At 48.9% G+C, this 22,253-nt stretch overlaps 7 protein-coding genes across 7 annotated transcripts; 4 read left to right on the top strand and 3 right to left on the bottom strand.

Annotated features, from left to right (window-relative positions):
- Nucleotides 1-1,519: 1,519 nt before the first annotated feature.
- ColSpa_07079 (geranylgeranyl pyrophosphate synthase atmG) lies at nucleotides 1,520-2,721 on the top strand (the record flags this gene model as incomplete). The annotated part of the gene is made up of 4 exons (XM_049273291.1): nucleotides 1,520-1,537; nucleotides 1,694-1,848; nucleotides 1,904-2,230; nucleotides 2,316-2,721. The coding sequence occupies 4 exons, from the start codon at nucleotides 1,520-1,522 to the stop codon at nucleotides 2,719-2,721; spliced, it is 906 nt and encodes a 301-aa protein (XP_049129248.1).
- Nucleotides 2,722-6,108: 3,387 nt separating this feature from the next.
- ColSpa_07080 (cytochrome P450 monooxygenase radP) lies at nucleotides 6,109-7,541 on the top strand (the record flags this gene model as incomplete). The annotated part of the gene is made up of 4 exons (XM_049273292.1): nucleotides 6,109-6,328; nucleotides 6,463-6,634; nucleotides 6,716-6,826; nucleotides 6,935-7,541. 4 exons carry the CDS (start codon nucleotides 6,109-6,111, stop codon nucleotides 7,539-7,541), a joined length of 1,110 nt encoding a protein of 369 aa, XP_049129249.1.
- Nucleotides 7,542-12,727: 5,186 nt separating this feature from the next.
- On the top strand, nucleotides 12,728-14,311 carry ColSpa_07081 (uncharacterized protein; the record flags this gene model as incomplete). The annotated part of the gene is made up of 1 exon (XM_049273293.1): nucleotides 12,728-14,311. One exon carries the CDS (start codon nucleotides 12,728-12,730, stop codon nucleotides 14,309-14,311), a length of 1,584 nt encoding a protein of 527 aa, XP_049129250.1.
- Nucleotides 14,312-14,846: 535 nt separating this feature from the next.
- On the bottom strand, nucleotides 14,847-15,836 carry ColSpa_07082 (uncharacterized protein; the record flags this gene model as incomplete). The annotated part of the gene is made up of 2 exons (XM_049273294.1): nucleotides 14,847-15,458; nucleotides 15,600-15,836. 2 exons carry the CDS (start codon nucleotides 15,834-15,836, stop codon nucleotides 14,847-14,849), a joined length of 849 nt encoding a protein of 282 aa, XP_049129251.1.
- Nucleotides 15,837-16,922: 1,086 nt separating this feature from the next.
- On the top strand, nucleotides 16,923-17,117 carry ColSpa_07083 (uncharacterized protein; the record flags this gene model as incomplete). Its single annotated transcript, XM_049273295.1, has 1 exon — nucleotides 16,923-17,117. The coding sequence occupies one exon, from the start codon at nucleotides 16,923-16,925 to the stop codon at nucleotides 17,115-17,117; it is 195 nt and encodes a 64-aa protein (XP_049129252.1).
- Nucleotides 17,118-18,178: 1,061 nt separating this feature from the next.
- On the bottom strand, nucleotides 18,179-18,647 carry ColSpa_07084 (uncharacterized protein; the record flags this gene model as incomplete). Its single annotated transcript, XM_049273296.1, has 2 exons — nucleotides 18,179-18,550; nucleotides 18,618-18,647. 2 exons carry the CDS (start codon nucleotides 18,645-18,647, stop codon nucleotides 18,179-18,181), a joined length of 402 nt encoding a protein of 133 aa, XP_049129253.1.
- Nucleotides 18,648-21,176: 2,529 nt separating this feature from the next.
- ColSpa_07085 (uncharacterized protein) lies at nucleotides 21,177-21,686 on the bottom strand (the record flags this gene model as incomplete). The annotated part of the gene is made up of 1 exon (XM_049273297.1): nucleotides 21,177-21,686. One exon carries the CDS (start codon nucleotides 21,684-21,686, stop codon nucleotides 21,177-21,179), a length of 510 nt encoding a protein of 169 aa, XP_049129254.1.
- Nucleotides 21,687-22,253: the final 567 nt, after the last annotated feature.

A 22,253-nucleotide genomic window follows, 5' to 3' on the forward strand; every position in this document is an offset into this window, starting at 1 on the left:
TGGCCCAGCGGGTGTATGGTGGAGATACAACCAGTATGCTAGACGGCTGGAACTTCGGACAATAACGTACTCTAGCATGACCGAACTCACCGTACTCTGTGCACTGCCAAGTGCTCCAACTAGTTTATGTGTCTCTGTTCAAGTGGAGATGCGCCATTAGGTTTACGAAATCCAAAAGGGGAGGGGTGTTTGTTTAAAAGATCATCCTGACTTAGGAAACTGTAACTTTGCGGATCCGAATAACGGCGGTTGGATCAACATGGCCGGGTCGCCGCGTCACTCTGAGACACCTAGCTTAGCGTAGCCGTTGTACATAGCGTGCTGATAGACCAAACCTTATGGCTGGTAATGTAGATGGGTCCGGGGTCTAGACTACAGAATCTCTCCACTCTATGGATATGCATTGTATGACCGTCAGCCTACTTTGTCTAGCTTTCGGCCTTTCAACTGTTAACTAAGAACATGTATCTCCAGTGTCGGGTAAACAAGTTTGATCCGATGTCTAACCTTCAACTTGATTGTCAACTTGTTGAACAACTTTATAAGTGAAGATGGGGATTTGTTTTTTAACGCTGGGTAAGACCCGCTGAGAACACGTACCGTGACCGACACGACTTGCGATACTGTTCGACACGTTTATTGCACAACTCAAAACTTCATCATACGAAAATGCAGGCGCACGTGGGTGTCACATGCGATTTCCCTCCACACGCCCTTGTTATTTCTGGGCAAAGCAAGGAAGGCTAACAAGCGCGATGGACACGGGTAGAATGGGCGGGATGTCCTGATAGGCCCAATGTCACTGACAGAACTACCAGGGTAGAGAGACATACCTGTATTGCGTCTCCTGAGACGGATCCCCACAGTTGATACTATATATTGTCTTTCATTGCCCCACTTCCGAGGTGAATTACCATTCCAGTACTGACTCGAACACCTCGAGCTGGAAATTTCTGCAATCCCTGCTACGCGGCACAAGATTATTGAATTAAAGGTGTAGTCGTGGCATTCCCTCGGTCAAACGGATGATTGCTCAATCCTTGTCCGCCCCCTTCACACAGCCGATCTCTCCCGACTAATAAATCCAAGTATGCAGCTTGTGCTTATCCGTGCCCACACCCTGCTATTCCCCAAGTTTTTCCAGCGTGTCGGAAAGCTGGCTCTGAAGACTAAGCGGGCGCATCGAATCACAACTTAGAGATATTTACCGAGTAGGCAAGATACTGCTGATACCCGTACACTCTCCAGCTGCGCACTAATATGGGTCTCTATCAACAAGGATACTCACTGGCATCAAGCAGACTGAGGCCCACCATGTCTCTCTCTCAGTGACCATCGCCTGTTTTCCCAATTCCCTGACTGAATCGTTTCTGTAGCAAGATAGCATGACGTTTCAATCGGCTACGATCACTTGGTAAAATCAGCCGAACAACATGACCAATGATTTACTAGAAAAAGCCAGCCACAACCGAGTCCGGGTCACTTAGCAACTTTCTCCCACATCAGATAATAGCACAACATGACGCCTCAAGAATTAGTACGTTCGACGGCCCACGCTCGGTTGGTGGACTCGTTGTCTCGAGACAGCAAACAAGAAGAAGTATGTTGGCCATTTCGATACTGATACCGTATCCCGTAATAATTGGGAGCACACACAGTGTTGGTCGGTACTGACGAAGAGCAATTTTCGAAGATCATCCGCGCTCCACTCGACTATCTTCTCAACTTGCCAGGCAAAGATGTGAGAAGCAAGTTGATGTCAGCGTTCAACCAGTGGCTTCGTATCCCCGAGGAAAAGCTTGAGGTTGTCAAGCGTATTATTATGCTGCTTCACAATGCATCCCTGCTGTATGTTGCCAGTCTTGAGAGCGCAAGAGACGCGATCACTGACCATTCTCTGTAGACTTGACGACATCCAAGACTCCTCTACCCTCCGTCGTGGTTTGCCTGTCTCCCATAGCATCTTTGGCGTTGCTCAGACCATCAATGCCGCCAACTATGCTTTCTTCCTGGCTCAACAAGAGATCCCCAAGTTGGGAGACCCACGTGCGTTTGAGATCTTCACCGAAGAATTGCTCAACCTGCATCAAGGGCAGGGCATGGATATATATTGGAGAGATGCTTCAATCTGTCCAACAGAAGAGGAGTACTTCCAAATGGTCTCAAACAAAACCGGTGGTTTGTTCAGACTGGCAGTAAGACTTATGCAGTTGGCAAGCACGAGTGACCGGTGAGTAATGCGATCAAGCATAAGGAAAGAAAGAGACAAAAGATACAGGATGAAAGACTAACAACAAACCCTTTGTCCTCAACAGAGACTATGTACCCCTTGTAAATGTGCTGGGACTCATTTTCCAGGTTCGCGATGATTACCTCAACTTGCAGAGTGCTGCCTACACCAAAAACAAAGGGTTCGGAGAGGACCTGACCGAGGGGAAGTACTCATTCCCGATAATCCACAGCATACGCTCGAATCCGTCAAACATTCAGTTATCCAGCATTCTCAAGCAACGGACAACTGATGTGGATGTCAAACTCTTTGCAGTTTCGTACATCGAGTCAACAGGCTCTTTCGAGCATTGCCGACGAACGCTAGCACAGTTAACAGCTGAGGCTAGGGCGCTGTCAGAAAGCATGGATGATGAATCATCCCAAGGCTCTGCTGTAGTAAATAAAATTTTGGAAATGGTAGGGCTTGACGGCGATGAGGTACCAAAATGAGGGGTCGGGGGTCCTGAATTGGAAATGAATCTTGCTAGGTCCTGGTCCTGTAGACGGGAATGGCAATAGACCTTGTTCAATATAGTCAACCTGCATCGGGGTTTACAACTGGGTAAACATGATTTGTCCAGGCATGTGTAGTTGGCGTTCCATATAATCACTAAAACAGACAACCCAGTCCGGGGGTTCAAGTTGTTGGTTGCTAGATTCTCAGGCATTACTTGGCAATTGGGCAGCAAAACCCCAACCAACTTGAATCAAAGGCCATGCAACTCATATGGTTACACATTTTGTAGGTGAAGCAAAGCTCTAGCGCAATCAAATCTGTTGCATACAACTTCCAAGGCTTGGCATCTCGTCTCTCCAGCCAATTTTTACTCATTGTAGCAGCTTCATTTTGGAGGGCTCAGTGAATTCATTGATAATTTCTACGTCAGCTTTAGGAATATCGATGCGTACAAGAGTGCTTTGGGGACGCTTGGTTCCGCGTAAATGAGGACAAGAATTCCATTGGAGCAGCAAACCAGGAACTTGACGAAACGAGCTGGAACTGGGCAGACTATGACTAGCTCTGGGGGTCCAGGTACGTGTATATCATCGACAGCCTGCGGAACTAGCTTAACCAAGGTGAAATGAAATCATCCTGATGGATGATGTATTCACTTGGTTCGATCCGTTATGCGCTAATGTCTAGTGCCACTCTCTCACTTGGCGGATCTCGTACCGGTGTTTTTGTAGACTATCTCTTCTAATGATATTTCATTCGGAACTAAATGTGGCATGTAGGCTGATTGAAACTCCAAGATCATCAGCGTTTTAGGATCGGGCTGCGCAGGCAGTGAAGCCTTAAGACCCCAGCAGGAAGGCCGGTGTGTCTGTACTATACACATATAACGCCACTCTGCAGGGCCTTTATGGACCGTTCGCATTGCAGCCAACCCAATACCCGTTCCATTATAGGGGAAGGGAAAGTGCCCAAGCGCATGCCGTTCGTGTATCACCCTATTTTATAGTGCATCTAGTGAAATGCCATGCTTTGTTGCATACAAACCCAAAAACCTGTCAGTTGTGGTTTGAAAACCCGCCATAGTTCAACTCGGGCCGGTATTATTTGACAAAAGTCCGTCCGAAGGTCTGCTTTTAGACTTTCTGACTATAAGTTATCGCAATGATCAGGTAATATACGCATGATCAGACTTTGGTATTAAAGGAACTTAAACTTATCAAGACCCGCATCAAATCTTGCCAGAAGTCTTCAGCGCCGATTTCAATTTGATAAAACATCTCATGTGGGCTATGAAATTAATTCTGAGGTATCCCATTGGGTGCTGTATACGTTGAAAGCTTCTGCTATACAAAGCCTTTCAAGTAGAGTGCAAGCTAGATAGACTAGGAACAGTTGCTAGGAACTGTATGTACTGCAAAGTAAAAAGATGTAGGACGAGGATTCGAAATCATGTGCGGCACACACCAGACCGGGGTAGCGGTTGTAGTACCAGGCGCTGCCATAGCCTCCGGCCGTGTCGAAGATGACAATATCATCTCCAGTCAGGCCGCCGGCTTAAATTAGATGAACCACGGCCAGCGAGTCATTGTGACCGGCGCTAATGATGAATATTATGACGTTTTAGCCGTCTGAGAAAAGCTGGTCACGATTAGAGCCTCGTGGCTTACCTAGCGACCCTTTGAAAGATTGCTGCAATCGTCTTTGAGTTCGAGAAACTGGGCCATGCCCTTGAGATGAATGCGCTTATCCGGTTCCTCGGCATAGTTGAGGTCAACGTTGGGGGCGAAGACAGTTATGATAGCTCTTGTTGCGTATTCACACCCTACGATGGATTGTTCAAGAAAATGGATTCGCTAGTAGCCAGGAAGATCCTACCCACCTCTACGTCTTGGCGCACAGTGCACATATTCTTATCTACCCCATAGCAACTTGCTGCCTTAAAAGAATCCTATTTCCCGGTCGTATGACTGCTCGGAAGACAGCATCTGATGCATACACCCAGTTCAGAAGCTCCTCCTCCCTGGGTGGACCACACGTACAATGCTGTATCAAACGAGGCAAAAGAGACACGCCCCAAGTTAACAGGTCACCCGGGTTGTTCCTGTGGAGGAGTACAATACACCGTAGAGCTGATCCGTTTAATGTGCTATATGTACTTGAATAGCGCGCAGTTCTTTGGAGACTGGGCCCACAGCCCCTGCAGTGGGACTTGCTTTCCCGGCCCGCAACTTTGCATGCCCCCAGCGGTTGCTAAAGGGATTGTTTCGCCTATCAATGACACCCCCTGGTGTGGGGTGACCCTACCTTGGTGTGGGGTGATATTACCCTGGCATGGACACCCCAAGGGGTACTTCTACTTGAGTCGTGCGTTGTTCGATATTCTGAAGGCTGTGCATATTTGGCATCGGGCCACTCATGACTCGGAATGATCTCTGAAACCTACGATGATTATTGAGCACGTGTGTGGGGAAGGGCGATAAAGACGATTTTCTGGTTCTTACGAGATAGGAGTTCGGCCAATATCTGCGCGGGTGGGCGCATCGGCTGATAGTCATAACTGTGGTTGCCCTTAACTCCGTTACAAGGCATATCAGCAGTAGCCGACATGATAGTTAGAAGGACTCGCCGAAGAATTAAAACGGGCTCCTTTAGATGTTATGTCTTTTCACCAATGATGGCATACTACTTAACTGCAGAGAAGAGTAGATCCTGTCACTGATACGGCGCGCGAAACGCAACCTGTGTCCAAACCATCCATCTCTTTTATCCAAGATGGATGCTACTACCAAGCTGCACGGTCTAGTACCTCAATTCGCATCTCTTCCTCCAGTCGGTCTTTATACGGTCATTCAGTTGATTCTCGTTGGGGTCAGTCCCTTCTTCAAAAGAGTACAAGCTTAACAACAGGGCTGAGATTGACTGACGCCTTCTATCCAGGTGCTCGCATTCATTTTTCCCGTGCTTGTCTACAATTACTTCCTTCACCCGGTTTCCCACGTCAAAGGGCCTGTCCTCGCAGGTATTTTGCCGGTGAGTGTAAACTTCGTCTAACAGATGGTCTTAAAGCAACAGCAAACCAGCCTGAACTTGGCTGACGTCTGTTGCCTTGCGTCTTGAATAGATATGGATCGTGCGGGCCGTGGCTGGCCATCGTCTCAATAGCGACATCAAGGCGTTACACAGAAGATACGGTATGCAGCCGCTGAATTATCAAAGCTTAGGAAGTCGACTAACGTTTTTTTTTTCTTCCACTTCTCCAAGGCCCCGTCGTTCGAGTTGCCCCCAATGAGCTTTCATTCGCCACGGATTCTGCATTGAAAGCGGTCCATAACCCTGGACCAAGGGGAAGCCTCTTTACCAAGAAGGGAACATCTGAAGAGATGATCTTCCGTCTGGTCTTCCCCGCAACGAACCTGCTCACAGTCCAAGACGATGCCGCTCACAAAACTCTTAGAAAGGCGCTTCAGCCGGCCTTCACGGCAAAGGCTTTGAGGGACCAGGAGGAAATCACCCAGTTTCACGTTCAAGCAACTTTGGATGCGCTGGCGGTGGCGGCGGCGAAGGCACCCGAGACCCCTATTAGCATCACCCGAGAGTTGGGTAAGATGATTTGGGGCATCGTGGGACATCTCAGCTTCGGCCAGCCTTTGTCTACAGAGCAACTAGGTAAAGATTGCAGTGCTTACATGGGAAGATACAAGCGATATAAACGCGGGCTGATACGACGCTACCAGATATTTACGAACATCAAAAGGACGTATATGCCCAGGTCGCGCCGATCATGGAGTTATTCCAACACCTGGCCTCGGTTCCGATTATCGGATCCATCATCATCTTCTCCGTCATCACGTGTAGAAAGTTGGTAGGCGCAAATCAACATATCCTCGGGAAAAAGGAGCTTGAAAGGTACGTTCATCATTCCTCCGTAGCAAGCCGGAGAACGTACAGTAGCAATGACCAGGATTGAATAAACTAAGCAAAGAATAGCCATATCGAAAGCAAGCGCAGCGGAAAAGACTTTCTATCAGCAATTTTGTCTGCCCAAGACGCTGCGCACTTGACACCTGAAGAGCTATACAGCAACATGACACTGCTTTTGTAAGATGAGCTTTAGTTGCACGACTATTGGATTCCCACTTCTCGCTACTTTTCTTATCCTCTCTTCTGCTTCTTTCCTACAGGATGCTGACTATCTACGTCACATAGAATGGGCGGATACGACAGTAGCTATGTGACACTGTCAGCAGTGTTCTATCATCTCCTCTCGAAACCTGATGCGTACAAACGCCTACAATCCTCCTTGCGCCGTGACTTCGCGTCCGTCGATGATATCACCTGTCTCGCTGTCCTACAGCAGCCTTTGCTGGATGCTTGCATCAACGAAACCCTCCGTCTCGTTCCCCCTATCAATGGCCATGGTAGTCACCGTGTTGCAGCACAGGGCACTACCATCGAGGGCGTCTGGGTACCAGCCGGCACACTCGTCAGCGCCGATTTCTACACTATTCACCGCGACCCCAAGTTCTGGGCTTTCCCGGATGAGTACCACCCCGAGCGTTGGCTTGAAGAGTCAAATGGACCGGGAACTCCGTTCGCTAAAGATGTTCGCAACAACTGGAAACCTTTCTCTGTTGGTTCTCGTGCTTGTATCGGTCGCGAGATGGCGTTACAATCAATCCGGTTGTCTGTGGCTAAGATTGTTTATATGTTTGATCTGACCCTCGAAGACCGCGACATGGTTTGGGATCGAGATGTAGGAAGCCATTTCATGTGGCATGGCTTTAACATCCGCGTCAAGGTCGCCAAGGCTTGAAGAGGTAGTCATTTGCTATGCAGAGGGAAGAGAGAAAAGGAATGGGAGGTTGTCTGCCTTCTCTCTGTTAATGTATGAGAATACATACACGTCTGTTTACTCATTAAGGAAACAATCCGGGCTGTTACTTATCCAGTCTATATGTTGTGTACTGTGCAATAAGAATGAGATGAGGGTGATATAGTTTCATTAACTGACTGTATGGATAGATCTTACTCATCAAAGAGCAACGTGGGCTATACCTGACGACCTGCCAGCTCATGAGGACTTTAAGAGATCTCAACATCAATGCTTCATAGCCAAGAAACATGCTACCAAGCACCACTGTTCCCTTGAGGAAAGAAGGATAGCGAAAGAAGCAATCTTTATACAGCCACAACAACTTCATTTAATTGAGAGTATAATCATCATTTACGCGTGCAGGTCGTAAACTGGGAGCGCCGTTGGTGTAATTGTTCTGCATGTTGCCTTCTCATACGCGACCACGGCTGCAATACTACTGGTCTAGGTTAAAGATGAAATTGTAAGAACCGGAGTTCTGTAGCGTGGTGTTAGACACCAGGACGCTGACACAGAGTTTGGTCATGCTGGTGAAACATACCTTCAATTGTGCTAAAGACACAACTCCAGTGCCCGCGTACGTACACGTGTAGTGGTTGCAGGCCAAGGTTGGAGCGGAGCGGCATGCGGATTGTAGATCCTAGCTCGAGTTGCACCCCACGATGCGACTTTCTGTTTGTCCAAGGATATTGACGAACAAGGTGCAGAAGCTTAGAAGTGTACACATTTACATAGACTCCACAGAACCAAATGAACTAATACTACACCTAGGAGTGGGCTCGACCACGAAATTGGTTCACACTAGGGCTTGGAAGACGCGTGCTGGATTGCGTGGCTCATGACTCGAGCAAACCAGTTATTTGATAGCAGGACTGTGTTGATTAAGGAACATCAATATCCAGTTTTCAAGATTCTTAGAACAAAGCATAATTTATGTACTCATAGTCGCACTCGATCTGGACCTGTTTTGTCTCTGGTTTTAAAGGGAATTGACCTTCTTGATGTGAACGTTTGATGCACCAAGCTGCTGGCCAAGGTGAATACTACCATTGCCATAGAAGGGTATGGCGTGAGCAATAAATATGACCGGTGGTGGGTACCTCAAGATGCGATTGGAGCAGATCGATAAGGAGGCTGGTCGACGGGGCTGACGCCAAAGCAGAGACACGAGTCAAGAAATTCGCCGAAGACTAAATTCGCCGAAGAGGATCGCAAAGGCTCTGGCTCAATTCTTACCAGTCTTATTCGTTTTGGATTTGTGTGCTTACTGTGGGGGCTGACTAAATTATGTGATTGCAGCGGCGTTCTCTCTAATGTGCTTGCAGTAGTAAAATCAGCTGTGAGCAGAGGCTGGTCAAGCTCGTAGAGTCAAGGGTGACTTCATCAGAAGGAACAAGAAAGAGATCATCGCCACATCGTGGCGAATAGAAGGAATAACCTATGGGCGTTGGAGGAAGAATGAGACAGGGAGGAAAAGTCCCTTTAACGAAATTGAGTAGAAGAAAATCTAAACATTCTCCGAACTGAGGATCAGTCTTTTATGTCATCTTGTTACTACCCAACCAAGGCATTACCCGCTAATACAAGTTCCGTTACCACTAAGTTCTCAATATTCACAAGCTAACATTCTAGCAGCATGAAATAGATATAGCTATCTTCTTGGAAACCACTCTTTGAAAGGTCTAAGTGTCATTTTGCTCTTTCTCCTCGCTCTTGATCTGCGCAACAAACTCTTGATCTTCCGTAATACCCAGTGCTTCACGGCAGATTGTGTCACAACCACCGTGACCTTGACAATCACAATGGGTTCCACTACAAAGCGCCCAGTAATCGGTTTTCAGAGAACCATAGCGGTCGCAGCTGGTATTGTAGTTGCTACATGTCCTAAGAGATCGAGACTGCTGCAATTCAGAAAGCAGACCTGCCTCCACCGGATCTGAAAAGCAGGGTTGGGAGACGTCGAAGTGTCGACCGGCACCGTAAGAACACTACTGGCAAACAGGGGAAGGAGAACAATTGCTTAAGGAATCTACATATATTGTAATCCATCAATAATAAGAGTCATGTTGGATGTTCCACCTTCATTGCGTCGGGTAAAAGTCAAGTGGTAGGTGTCTGTATATGCCTCAAAGGAGTTGAATTCATACAGAGAACATGCCTGCATATGAGTTCGAGATGCGAGCTTGACAGCAACCTAGGTATCTCTGTTCGATATCAATGCTTTTTGATGTTTATGAGAAGCCCAAAAGCCCGATTTCGAAAGAAATTCGCATCATATCTTCTATACGATCATTAAACGCATTTCGCTATTTCCATAATAGGCGGGTCTTCTTCTATGCCACCACATGCAAGTTTTCCGCAGTCTTTTACAACTTCGGAAGCTCAAGTGACTAAGAATCCTCGGCGCCGAGACAAATCGTACAGCATCTTAAGGAGTTGCAGGTTCATTGAGTTGGGAACCCAACAACTAACACTGATGTTGCAAAGACTCGTGCAGCAGTTCGCGCATCTCCCGTCATACGATGTAGTTGACGGAGCGCATGTTGCCCCCGCAATTGTAGACCTGTTACTGGATTAAGTGAATATGATATGATTCCGGTCATCGAATCATGCCTAGGTTTCCATATCAGGATGCAATGCGTATGCGGTTGGTGGTGACTTGTGGAAAATGGAAAACCGCTGCCTCCATGTCGGCGCTCGACCAAGATTCCAATACGGGATCAATCTCAACGGAAGAAGTGTCAGCATTCGGGCAGAAAACAGGGCTTCGTTTTCAGATCAAGGGGTCTCAAGCATCACCCCTCTTATCAAAGTCACTATGTGATCGTATTCCTTGGTATTTTCGCAGCTAGTTATGCTACTTGGCTATACTATGTCGAGGCAACCTCCATAGTAGCTTTGAAGTTCAGAAACTCCTTGGTTTGCGCGCACTTTGGCTAACGGCATAGAGGAGTTCCACAGCCCGTCTTGGGTCTTTTTTTTCTTGGTCGAGGAAATGGCGACAACTCCGAGCTTCTGAACCGTTATGAAGGCTCGAAATAAGAAGGTTGTGCAGCTGTCTTGATCGACGTGGCTCGTAGATGCCGCATCTTGACGATGGCGAGAATTGCGCGCACTTACTTGCAAATACGCTACATCGTTGCATCCAAATGGAAGCACGTTCTTCAAGTCAGTTATTCAAGTGGTTGACGCTTGACCATACATAGCAGGCAACATTGTGAGAGAAGCTAGAAAACCGGTGATATCGTGAGCGTGAGGCCAAGGAGGCCGCCAAAGCCTTGGCACCATGAGGGGGTGACTGAAGTCCATATTAAGAACTCTTGGCGGGAGAGGAGAGCCAAGAGTTAAAGGACAACAATGGCGTTCACAACGGGCGCTCATCGCAGAGCAGGTTGTCATCCTTCCCTGACCGAACCCCATTTTGGAAAAGACTCCTCGCCCTGGTCTACTTGATGGATCGAAACTGCCGGTGATGACAAGACGTTGCCCAGATGACAAATATTGCCTGGCTCACGCATCAAAAACACTACAAGATTCAAGGCCCCAGTGTTAGTGCAGGCGCTGTGAAATAAGCTTTCGCCGTATCTTGGGGCTTCCTTTCGGCACCTGTCGCCGTCCATTCAGCGTCGCTCTGGGAGGATACAGTGGCTGTGGATGCCGTGTGGGGATTGCAGGTACGTACTTGGCATCTGCATCCAAACATGGAAGGCAGTCGTTTGTCTCGATTGGCATCTTCTCTCGCCATCTGTTTCTTGATTGAAAAACCAACAGGTCGTTTCTGCCGAACGCCATCGACAGTCGGAACAAACTTCAAGAATAACAGAGGGACAGACCATGTGTTCGAATCATTGGCTCTCGTCGCCTCGAATTGGGCCTGCGCCATTTACCACACCAGTGCCAAGACACACGAAAAGCATAAGAAGGCGCAGTCTCGCCCTTTATGCCAAGAACACAACCACTGCCAAGACGTGGAAGCATCGCCGTCAGCACGCTTGAGGAGGACGGACGAAACACACAGTATTTCCTTTGACGACCATGAGATTGGGGTTGGGCCCTCTTTGCGATCGACCTCCTGCCTCGCTGCAGCATCAAGCACAGCCTCCCATCCAAGTTCACCCATGTCCTTTGCGGCGCCTAATCGAGCCTCGACCTCTCCACGTCACGCTCGAGTCCGCCATTGCGCCCAAACCGTTTACATCACCGAGCTCATAGACCGTCTTGTAATGGGCATCCAGCCGAGGAGCGATCCGGAGCATTGTCCTAGTTGAGACTGTCTAGCCTAGACTGCAAAGCTTAATCGAAGCCCGCCAGCTAGCGACGAACCGGCCTCAAGTTTGAGTGGCAACATTTCGTTCCTTTCGTCTGGTGTCTAGTCAAGGGCACGATCCCGATGGCGTGGCGGCAGGCGTTGGCGGTATTTGGCATGTTTGGGACCTCAGGCGGAGGGTCAGGTGAACAGCCATTATGGAGTGCTGCGTTGTCTCTGCTACATCCCAACCCTTCCTTGTGCTAACCATTCGTCGTGGCCATATCGAGATCCATCCGTGCGACAGTGCAACATTTCCCGCCCAGGAGCTAGACCTAGTACCAAATCTTCTAGTGAACTCTGGGTGAACATCTGGGGAGGAAGTCGGTCGGGGAAGGTAACCCCGTGCGGCCGTCAACGCCAAATGCCAAGACCACCGTAGTGGTATCGCCCTTCCATGGATCAGAGCAAGCTAACACTGGACCCTTTCCAATATGGATAGTCAACAGATTGGCCAGCCAAGAAGTGTGTCTTTTCCTTTGCGATACTGCAGCGGTGAAACCCACGTGGATTCAGATTCGGTTTCTTATTCGACATCTCCAGCTGCCTAGTTAGATCTTCAACTCGGCCAACATTGTACATATAATTGGAATAGAAACCGTGTTTTTGCCAAATGATGGTGAAAAAGTAGCAATCGACGATTTTCTCTGCCTGTCCATCACCAAAGAAGGTCGGTCGAAAGAGGCTCGTAGTCCTCAATACAGACTTGGTGTGGTATTCCCCTGCCCTCTTACATTCGCGAGTGCATTCCTCGTAATAACGATTGACTTTGGTTTAGGTCGAAGCTGACTATAGAAAAGGCTTTGGGAGGCAATTCGTCATGGCAATTCTCAAAGACTTCCGCGAAAGGCTCAAATCCTTCAGCCCGAAGGAGAGGAGGGCCATCTTCTTCTACATCTGCGGCATCATGCTATACAAATTCGGCCTGGAGGCGTTCAACGGTTCCATCACTGCACTGGCGACCAACCGATACGACTACGAGAGCGACACCAACGGTACCCCCTCGCGCACCTTTGAGCGTCTCGGTTTGCTCCAGGGGCTGAACCAGGCGACACAGTGTGTCGGCTCCATTCTCATCGCCCCCCTCATTAAGCACTACCCAACTAAGAACGTATTGTCGTCTGCCATCCTGCTTTTCGGCCTGATGACGGCAATACTACTTGTCCTCGATGCCGCGACTGGCGGCACCTTTGTCCCGGAAGCCTACCGCAAGAAGCACCCCAAGGACGAGTGGTCCTACTATGGCGACTATAACAATGACGCCATCATCCCCATCTACACCGTCACAGGTATCGCCTATGGCATGGTCGAGCTAATCCGACGTGTCATCCCCCGAGACATCGTCGGAGGCAACGTCCAGAAGCTCCGTCAGATGGACAGTCTGGTGCACATCTTTTACGAAGTCGCTGGTACCTCAGGCGCTTTCGTCACCGCCCTCGTTTTGATCCCCAACCTCGGCAACAACCGATCTTTCGTCATCACTCCGATCTGCTTCTCGTTTGCCGCCATCCTGTGGTTCTTCGTCGTTGACGGAAGCTACGAGCGCAACGCACTTGCCCGAGCCGAGGCACGCAAGAGCAATTACTTTGTTGCCATCGGCAAAGGCTTTCTCCTCTTCTTCGAGTCTATCTGGGTCGGCGCCAAGATCCTCTTCACATCGACACGATTTGTCTGGCTCGTCCCGGCATACGGCGTCGCTCTTTACGGCCACCGATACCTCGAGAACGGCGTTGCGCCCCAGGTTGCGCGTCGCTACCTCGGCAATTCGGCTTGGTCGCAGATCATGGTGGGAGGCTCCAACTTTGGCGAACTCCTCGGCGCCCTCTTCGTCTTCCTGTTTACGAATGTCATCAAGACGCCCATCCCCTGGTTGCGACTGGATGCCCTCATGCTGTTGATTGTCTGGTATATCCCCTATTGGTACCCGCCCTCGGGTCAGGTCGGTCAGGCTTGGATCGTTGCTGCTACGTTCCTCCCGGTATCCTTTGGATGGGCTGCTGGCGACGTGTCTCTCGCTGCTTTCATTCAGGCCTCACTGGCACGTCTCGAAAGCAAGGAGCATCGGGTATCTCCCCTCGGTGCCGTCATGGCCTTCTTGTACTCGTTCTACATTGTCACCTACGCGATCGCCGGCACCTTCCTGGGACGGTACCTCGACGGTGTCTACAACCGCACCGGCTCCGTGCGTGAGGCGCTGGTAAACACGGCGGGAGTTCACTTCACTATCATCATGGTTGTTGTTTTCGCGTCGACGTTCATTCCCAAGGGTTCCCACGCTTTCAACCCGGAAATGCTGGATGACACAAAGCTTGACGAAGATGTTGAGGAGTCTCCGTCGCCGTCAGAGAAGGACATGGTGGATGATCCCAAGCTAAATGAGAAGGCACCCGCCATTGTTGTTTGATTGTTGCGTGTGGCCAAATATGCTCTTTGCTTTTCGTATAATCCGGGCCATGTGGTCTGATCCGAGATCCCTTGTGCTTATTGGGGACTAATTCCATAGGGTATTTGTCGGATCGCCTGAGAAGAAGTTGGACAGCGTAGCCATGATGAAAACCCGAGCATCGCATGCGACTGACGAGCTGTGTCCGGGCTCCAACATCCTAAGACTAGTCTCGGGTAGTGTAGTAGCAGGGAACTATTGAAATCATTTTCGAAAGGTCTTGTAATTGAACCATTGTGTGGATTCCTGAAAATGTGATATTGGTAACTACCAAACAAAACGCACAACCCATTAGCCATTGACAGCTAGAACATAATCGAACACGAATCTCAAACTATCCACAACCGAGGTCGTATCCACCTCCAGTTGCCAGTCTGTGATTATCCTTCAGAATAGAGCTGATTCTTCCTTGACCTAACGGTAGCTTGAATTCCACTTGAACCGACGAAGGACGTCTAGCCAAACCATCTTTCCCGACACTCACCAAAAGGGACATTCAAGCCCACGGCTGATCCTCTGGGTGACGCGAGACCGGACTGAACCGCAAGCCCATCTGATTCAAATACACTCCAAAGTCATCTTCTTTCTTGATATGTCGCGGCAAGATCCAACCCCCGGCCACGGGGTTGAAGAACTTGACTCTCACGCCCGGGCTCTCATGTACATTCGCCGGCTCCCACTCGACTCCTGGGCCAGGCGCCTCTTTGGAAATCCACTGCCCCCTCTTTCGCATGTCCTTCTTGACAGTCTGGTACCATTTCTTCCTCTTCGCGAAGCCGACCCGCTCGCAAGACGGGTCGTGCTTGTCGCGGAGGTCCCGTTCGGTGTCCGCGTCGTCGGCGGCTTCGGCGACCGCGAGCTCCAATATCTTCTGCTTGAGGGCGCGGGTGGAGCTGAGGGTGCGGCGGAGAGCTTTACGATGGTACCAGAGGGCTTGGTGGCGGGTGAGGGCGGCGCGGTAATCTACCAGATGGCGGTAGATCCGTGAGGCGGGGCGGAGAGTTCGGGAGGCGTCGGCGTAGAAGGCGTGGTAGAGGGTATCGCGGATCTCGCGGTGACGAAGGTGGAGGGTGCCGCGAGCAATGCAGAGGTCGATGTGTTTTGGAGACTTGAAGGAAATGTCAGATACACATCCACAAGACGATGAGGAGGAAAGAGGTGTTCGAATAGGCGGATGGTGGTTGGTATCTCCATACCTATATTTGCGGAGCCAAAGAGAAGTACCAGGGACAATGGAGAGTAGACTTACCGCGTTCTTGGGAGCTTTGCACCCTTCTTTTCGGTATTGATCCTCAAAGCCTTGCATCTGGTGATACAGAGCCTTTGCGTTGGCCTTGGTGAAGGGCTTTGAGTGGACGCGTTGTCGGCGCCGAGGGCTAGCAGGACCATCCCCGGTTATGTTATGCGTAAGATCCCTCTGTTTCTTGCGATCCGGAGACATACGGGCTCCCAGGATGCCTGAAGGGAGTCCGTGTTTGCCTACCATTGTTGGGACTTGGACAAAGAAAGGGACTCGGCCGTCTTGTTGAAAATCCCAGAATTGGGTAGGAGGGTGGAGCTGTATTGTTTGTAAGTGCGGCATGTGAATCTTTTCTTTGAACTAGCAAAGAATTAGATAATCCTTGGACGCCAGCAGCAAACTTCCGGTTGTTAGGTGTTAGTGTGAACACCAAGTTGATGAGTCAGGATGAAAGGCAGTAAATGTGTTTTCATCTGGTCTGGATTGCGGTTTTATCCATCTCCATCAGAGTCTACAGGCCTGAAGGCGAACACGAAATGATTTAAGCTGAGGTATTGAGATCACAGGCCTCAGCTTGCATTGAGTAGGATTGACCTTCAGTCACTGGCAGTTATTCTCTTTTCTTTGTCCTTGCATATCTTGGATTATCTGAGGATCGAGAGCTAAAAATGACTTTGACTCTCAGCATATGCCAAGTGGTCCTAACGCCTAAGGGTTTTTAAGTCATAGTTTGGGTGATAATTCTGCTGGGACACCACGACAGACCAATTCAAATATTATACGGCATGGAACGCGACCCTGGTAATCTCTTTTAATAAGGTGGGCAGGTGACAGCGCAGCATCTGGCTTCATACGATCCAAAGATCCATATCAGTTCTCAGATATTGGTTCCAGGTAGTTGTCACGATCTTCCAAATTTGCCAACGACCACACTTGGGGTGGCTGGTCTGCTGTCAGACTTCACGAGACAGGTCACTCCTTCCTCCTTCTGCAGTGCCCGTGTCTCCTGTTCAATCCTTGACTTCCTGCTGTCTATCAACATCTCTTTCCCGATACTCATCTGTTTTGCCTCGCAGTTTCCATCATAGGTATGCTAGGCTCGCCTGTCGTCCACCCTCCCCCACTCGACCAACCTTGATCAACAAACGATCTCCCCGACCCTTAAACCTCTCTTGTTTTTGAATGTCAACGCCCCAAAAAGACCGGGAGCGCAAAAAATACTAAAAAATAATTGAAGCTTTCGTCCAGGAAATATTCACTCACCGCTCCATACCCGCGCAAAGACTCCATTCAGCTCGCCACACAAAACGCTGTCACCGGAGCCCAACCACGATGTCGCTCTCATTCGACCTAACGGTGTGGGAAAGCGAGGAGTACTACAAGTTCTGGAAAGCTAAGCAAGAAAGACTGGCCGATGAGGCTAAACGGACCATGACGAAGAGGACTCTAGACTTTTTCGAAGAGGCGCTTGAAGTAGCCAGACTCCCCTATCCGAATCCCTTCTTGCCTTACCAAGCCTCATGCTAACTTCTGACTAGCGCTTCAGCGCCGAAGACTCGCTGGCACGCATCTTTCCAAAAACCCAACAGATTTACACCGAATCCGAAAACAAGGACGAAAAAGCCTCTACAGGCGCGGCCGATCGAGACCTTCCAAACATTCCCAGGCGGTCCGGGAGAGAGTCCAGTTCCTCATGGACGCATTTCAGCAAAGAACAAGGGAGGTGGGGACCGAGTACTCTAGAAGTAACCCGACAGCGAAAGAAGAGATTGCTGTTCACATAAAGGAGCTTCGGGAAGAGTTCTTCAAGAAAGTCACGCATGTTCACGATCAAGAGTCCTTCTAGACAGAACAGGTTTCGTTGGGATGCAATTAAAGATAAGATTCGATGCGACTTAAGCATGCATTAGAGGTGGTTCAGGAAGGCTATCAAGCTTGGGAAGTAGATAGTATTCAATATGGATATGACAGAGGTTTGCTCTGTGGCAGGCAAAACGAATACGATAATGAGAAACAATAATAGGCTTCGAGAGATCCTTCGATCGTTCTCTCGTAATTCCACCCATCGTTACTTTAGTGGACGCGTTTCCTTCGCGAACCGTTGATTGACGATACTCACCTCGTGCTTGCCGGTCTGTCTCTGTACATTGCCTGGAAGAACAAGTACCTCGGGTAGGTATGGCAACTGCAACAAAGTTATGGATGGCGTACCTATAGAGGACTTCTGCTGAGGCATTTCTTTGAGCGAGGTGGAAAAATTGCCATCTACCTCGGAAACATCGGAATTGTAGGGCTGGGAGCGAAATGACACTTGAAGAACCGAAAGCGTCGATGAGAAGCCTCATTCAGGTAATCTAGCGACGACTCCTGACACAAATTTAGTGATAATCTTGCATTGTCTACGGGCTGATATCACTGCTGCTCTCCTCTTCTTTGCCACAACTGATTAACGAAGTTCGGCTTCTCCCCTAAGCTTCCTCTCTTGTCTTTTTATTTATGCGACGAGGTCCACAATCCACCCCAAGCCGTACGTAAAAGTGCATGATTGTCTGCTGCCACGATACCGTTTCTTAACGATGCATCATCCCTCAAGCCGCTGGGGCGGAATCACCGTCCTTCCTGTCAGGCTCATGCTCGTAGTTCTCGATCCACTCGATGACCCGCGCAAGCAGCCCTTCGATTCCCGTGAGAAACTTGTCAAAACCTTGTTCGATTTCCTCGAGTGCCTTAGCCGTCGTCTCGTCCGACGTGTTCTTGCGAAGGTCCTGGACGGCGGCCTGGGAGTTGATAGCTGTGGTGCGCATGGCAAAGATCTGGGTCTTGTACTCCAGGACAAGCTTGTACTCCTCCGGGGTCTTGGCGGTCTCGACGACCTCGGCAATGTTCATGGAGCTGAGGGCCGACGCAAGAATCTCGCATGTCTTCATGGCTTCCTTGAGACTCGTGTTGACCGGGGTGTCCTGATAGGGGAGTGTTAGGATCTGGCGCGAGAGAATGCCAGATGCAGGGGGTAAGATAACTGTGTACCTCGGGACCCGGCTCAGGTGCTTTGTCCATCTCGAACTCGCGTATATTATTCGTTTTGGATGCCAGAAAAGCTTTAAATTATCTCGGTGTCAATCAAGGACTAATGACGTTGCTGTGTGAGCATGGTTGGAGACTTCGAGATTGGTAAGATGAAGTTGGAAGCTCACCGACGAAGGCCGTCGGACAGGGACGAATGCTGCTGACGGAAGGGATCTTTGAACTTTCCTTTCCAGAGTTCCCGGTTCTTGTTCTGCGACTTCTTTCCTCTGGCGTCTAATAAGCTTGCTTGAAAACAAGCGGGAAGCTGGGAACAATGGTCATGCACTTCGTTGCTGTTGCTGTCGACTACTGCCATATGGAGGCAAGCATGGCCATAGGTAATGCAGTTGCGATGCACGAATGGCAAGAGGGACTAGTTGGCTTGTACGGCCCAACCCATGAGAAGAAGAAACCAAAAACGTGCAGATTGGCATATCTCGCTAGCATAGCGCGGCAAATCTTGCTCACCTAGGTAGGATCCCACAGCGCTGACAGATTCTTGTTGATTCCAACCTTTACAGTTGCATTGGATTTTTCCACACAAAAATGCTTGACTTATCCACCATCTTAGGTTTAAATTCCTTGCACAGTCTCTACATATTGGATATCATCCATGCCGATGTTGAAACAATGGCACTTATCTGCCGTGGATCTCTGTCGAAAGTTCTTCACTTTGCATTCAGACTTGGACAGATCCTCTTTGAATCCAGTGGTAGCTTTTCATCGTCGAAAGGGTAAACTCGGGCCCCCACTAAACGCCGCTCCTTCGGTGTCTTAATCATGACCGTCTATCGACATTTTGGTATTCCAAGCTAGTCCACTCATATTATATCTAGCCTTTGGTCTACGATGATCTCGATGCCTTTGACAGACTTGGTGGCAGCCTATGGGCAGACCTGAGTTTCTCAACCTCATTGATTGTCGTGGTCCAAGCAGCAATATAGATCTTCATCTTGGCAACAGCTCTGAGGGCTTCAGTGTCCATTTGGGTATCATCCTTGTTCTGCCATCTTTCAAACACCTCAGAGAGCTTCTGCCTGACGGTTTCCGAGTCAATCGCCATAACTCCACGCTGGGCTTTCAATTCCTCGATCACAATGGCGTAAAACCCGAACATTGGCTTTAACACAGTCGGACGCAATAAAATCAGCCAACTCTCTCAGGAACAGTGACTTCAATGGAGATGGCAGGAAATTAGGGGAGCATGATCTTTTACCTCGTGTGGCACCTTGTAGTCAGCTGGCAGCTCCATGAACTGGCCCACTATCTTGAGTATTTCTATGCACTTTGGCAAGGCGCACGGGTAAGGATCAATGTGCCAATCCTGTTGCATCATCAGGACAAATATTTCAAAGGCCAAGTCACTAAAAAAAGGCGAATAGGTGGTTGGCTTACAGTCATTTGTGAGGGATCGGGGCACGCATTTTTCTTTTCCTCCGCTGCGCTGTTCTTGGGGTTGTTAAGAGGCATTTTACAGCAGAAAGCGCCGGGTTGTGATGTAATTCGTCAGTCTGAACTGGAGGTTGAAACGCCCGGAATTGATAACAGACACGATCTCAAGTGATTTAAGAAAATTTGATACAACTAAAAAAGTTTCACTTGAATCTCCTTCAAACTTCATGATCTGGCCTATACCTTTTGTCAACACTGTACCATTACGAATTCAGCGCGATACCTCCTGAAAGTCTTTGCTATGCTTTGCTGTGCTACCAGCCATTTTCTCTTTTCGTCATTGCTTGATGTGACAGCATTGTTGTGTCTTTTCCTCGATTTTCTTTATTATGCGTCATTCCTTTGAACAATCTAGGTGTGCTAGGGCATAACTTGCATTTGCCAGTCAAATATAGTCTACCTGGCTCACCTTGCATCTGGGAACAAGTGAAACACAGGTGAACACTCAACTTTGCTACCATTCTTGGTCGTACAGGTTAGAACTAAGTGCGTTTCTTGGGCCGGTTTGGGCACAAAGGAGATCAAGCAGCTCGTACCGCTTGATTGACTCACACCTATTCCAACCACGATTTCGCTTCTAGAAGAACACTGAACGTGTGCTCAGTAGAAGGACGTTTCTGGTTTTGTGTACATGTTAGCATGATTCTTGGGAATAGATCATGAAAGGACTCATTGTCCCTACCTAGAGGCCCTTGAGCGATCTACAACTTTCTCTTCGAAACAAGACAACGACTGGAGAAATGTTTGCTCTCTATACTATTAATCCATGATTTCTTTATCTTCCTTGACAATTTCTCTTTAAGGCCTTTTTAGAAAACTCTGTGTTGGCCCGAAACCAAGACCAGCTTCCAACTTGGTACCAATCAGGGCATATTTGTTTCCCAAACCCTGTGCCCAACTACCAAGCCCATAATTCAGCTTCACAGGAAGCAGGCCAAGAATCCACGACAGTGCATCAATCCCGACGTAATCGAGTTTAGATCGTGGAAGCCAAAGAAAAAAGCAAAGAAGCGACTAACGGCCCAAAAGCATTTCTGACGTGCTCGATCAGATTGTGTCCATAATTGATCATAAGGCATGAGAGCTCGCGGACTGCGTAGGTCTGGCGCAAATATTCAGCGACCAATCGAAAAGACAGAACCATTTCATGACGGTAAGGAGCGAATAAGGCAATGCGTTGGTGACAATTGTCCAGATGGCGTGGGTGTCAATGATATGATTGTTATTGCTGCTCCTTTTGCCGCTGTTGTCGATTGTGATCATTCTGTTGCTGTGAACAGAACTGTCGCCAGAAGTAGGTCCATCGGAAGCGATGTTGCTATTACCAAAACAGTTCATATTGGTGTCATTGACAATACCGATGCCGGAGTTACCCAGGGTGCTGTTCTCATTGTTACCAAAAACATTACCAATGCACGCCAAGGTGTCATTGAGGACGTACCAGTCGATGTTGTTCACCATATCGGAAGTTGCAGGGAGATTTGGGACAAATGTTTTCGTCAAGGGAGCCTCGGAGTCATCATCAATGTTGTCGTCATCGTCGTAGCCGGCCTGGCGGCGTGTCTCTTGCAGTTGCATAATACAACTAAGTAAATATGTTTCCATTGAAGCGACAGCTTCGCCATAGGAGCGGAAGGGATACCTTCTTGCCTCTTCGACTCCGCCGTTGTGCGTCGCGGCCGCGACGCGTTACAAGGACTCCATTGGATTCGGACATTGTTCGTCTCAAGTTGGTGGGCTTGCTTAGTGTGGCTTCTCAACGTAATGAATGACAGAAAGTAACCAGCTTATTATTTTGATGGAAGTCTAAAGCATGAGTGAGGAAAGAATTTGCTTTTGACATTCGGTTATTTTCGTAGGCAAGTCCGAAAGAGGGAGGGCGCGGGCTGGAAGGTACTTAAGGTGGAAGCTGAGACGAAGGAAGGAGCGTGTCTTTGCTTGGCTGGTTGGGCATCAACTCGGATAGTTCAAAGAGAGACCACCCCAACACCGAGTCAAACGAGAGACGGGGAAACTAGAGACATAATTCTTCTAAATCAGAAAAGCCGCGTTGGTCTGGCTTGACTTGATAAATCCACAGGTCCAAGGTCTGCAGGTTTTCTATGCAAGTCGGGCCATTTTGTTACTCTGTCTGTCCACGATATA

The sequence above is a fragment of the Colletotrichum spaethianum genome (assembly GCF_022836535.1).
Source record: "Colletotrichum spaethianum MAFF 239500 DNA, contig17, whole genome shotgun sequence".
Lineage (NCBI taxonomy): Eukaryota > Fungi > Ascomycota > Sordariomycetes > Glomerellales > Glomerellaceae > Colletotrichum > Colletotrichum spaethianum.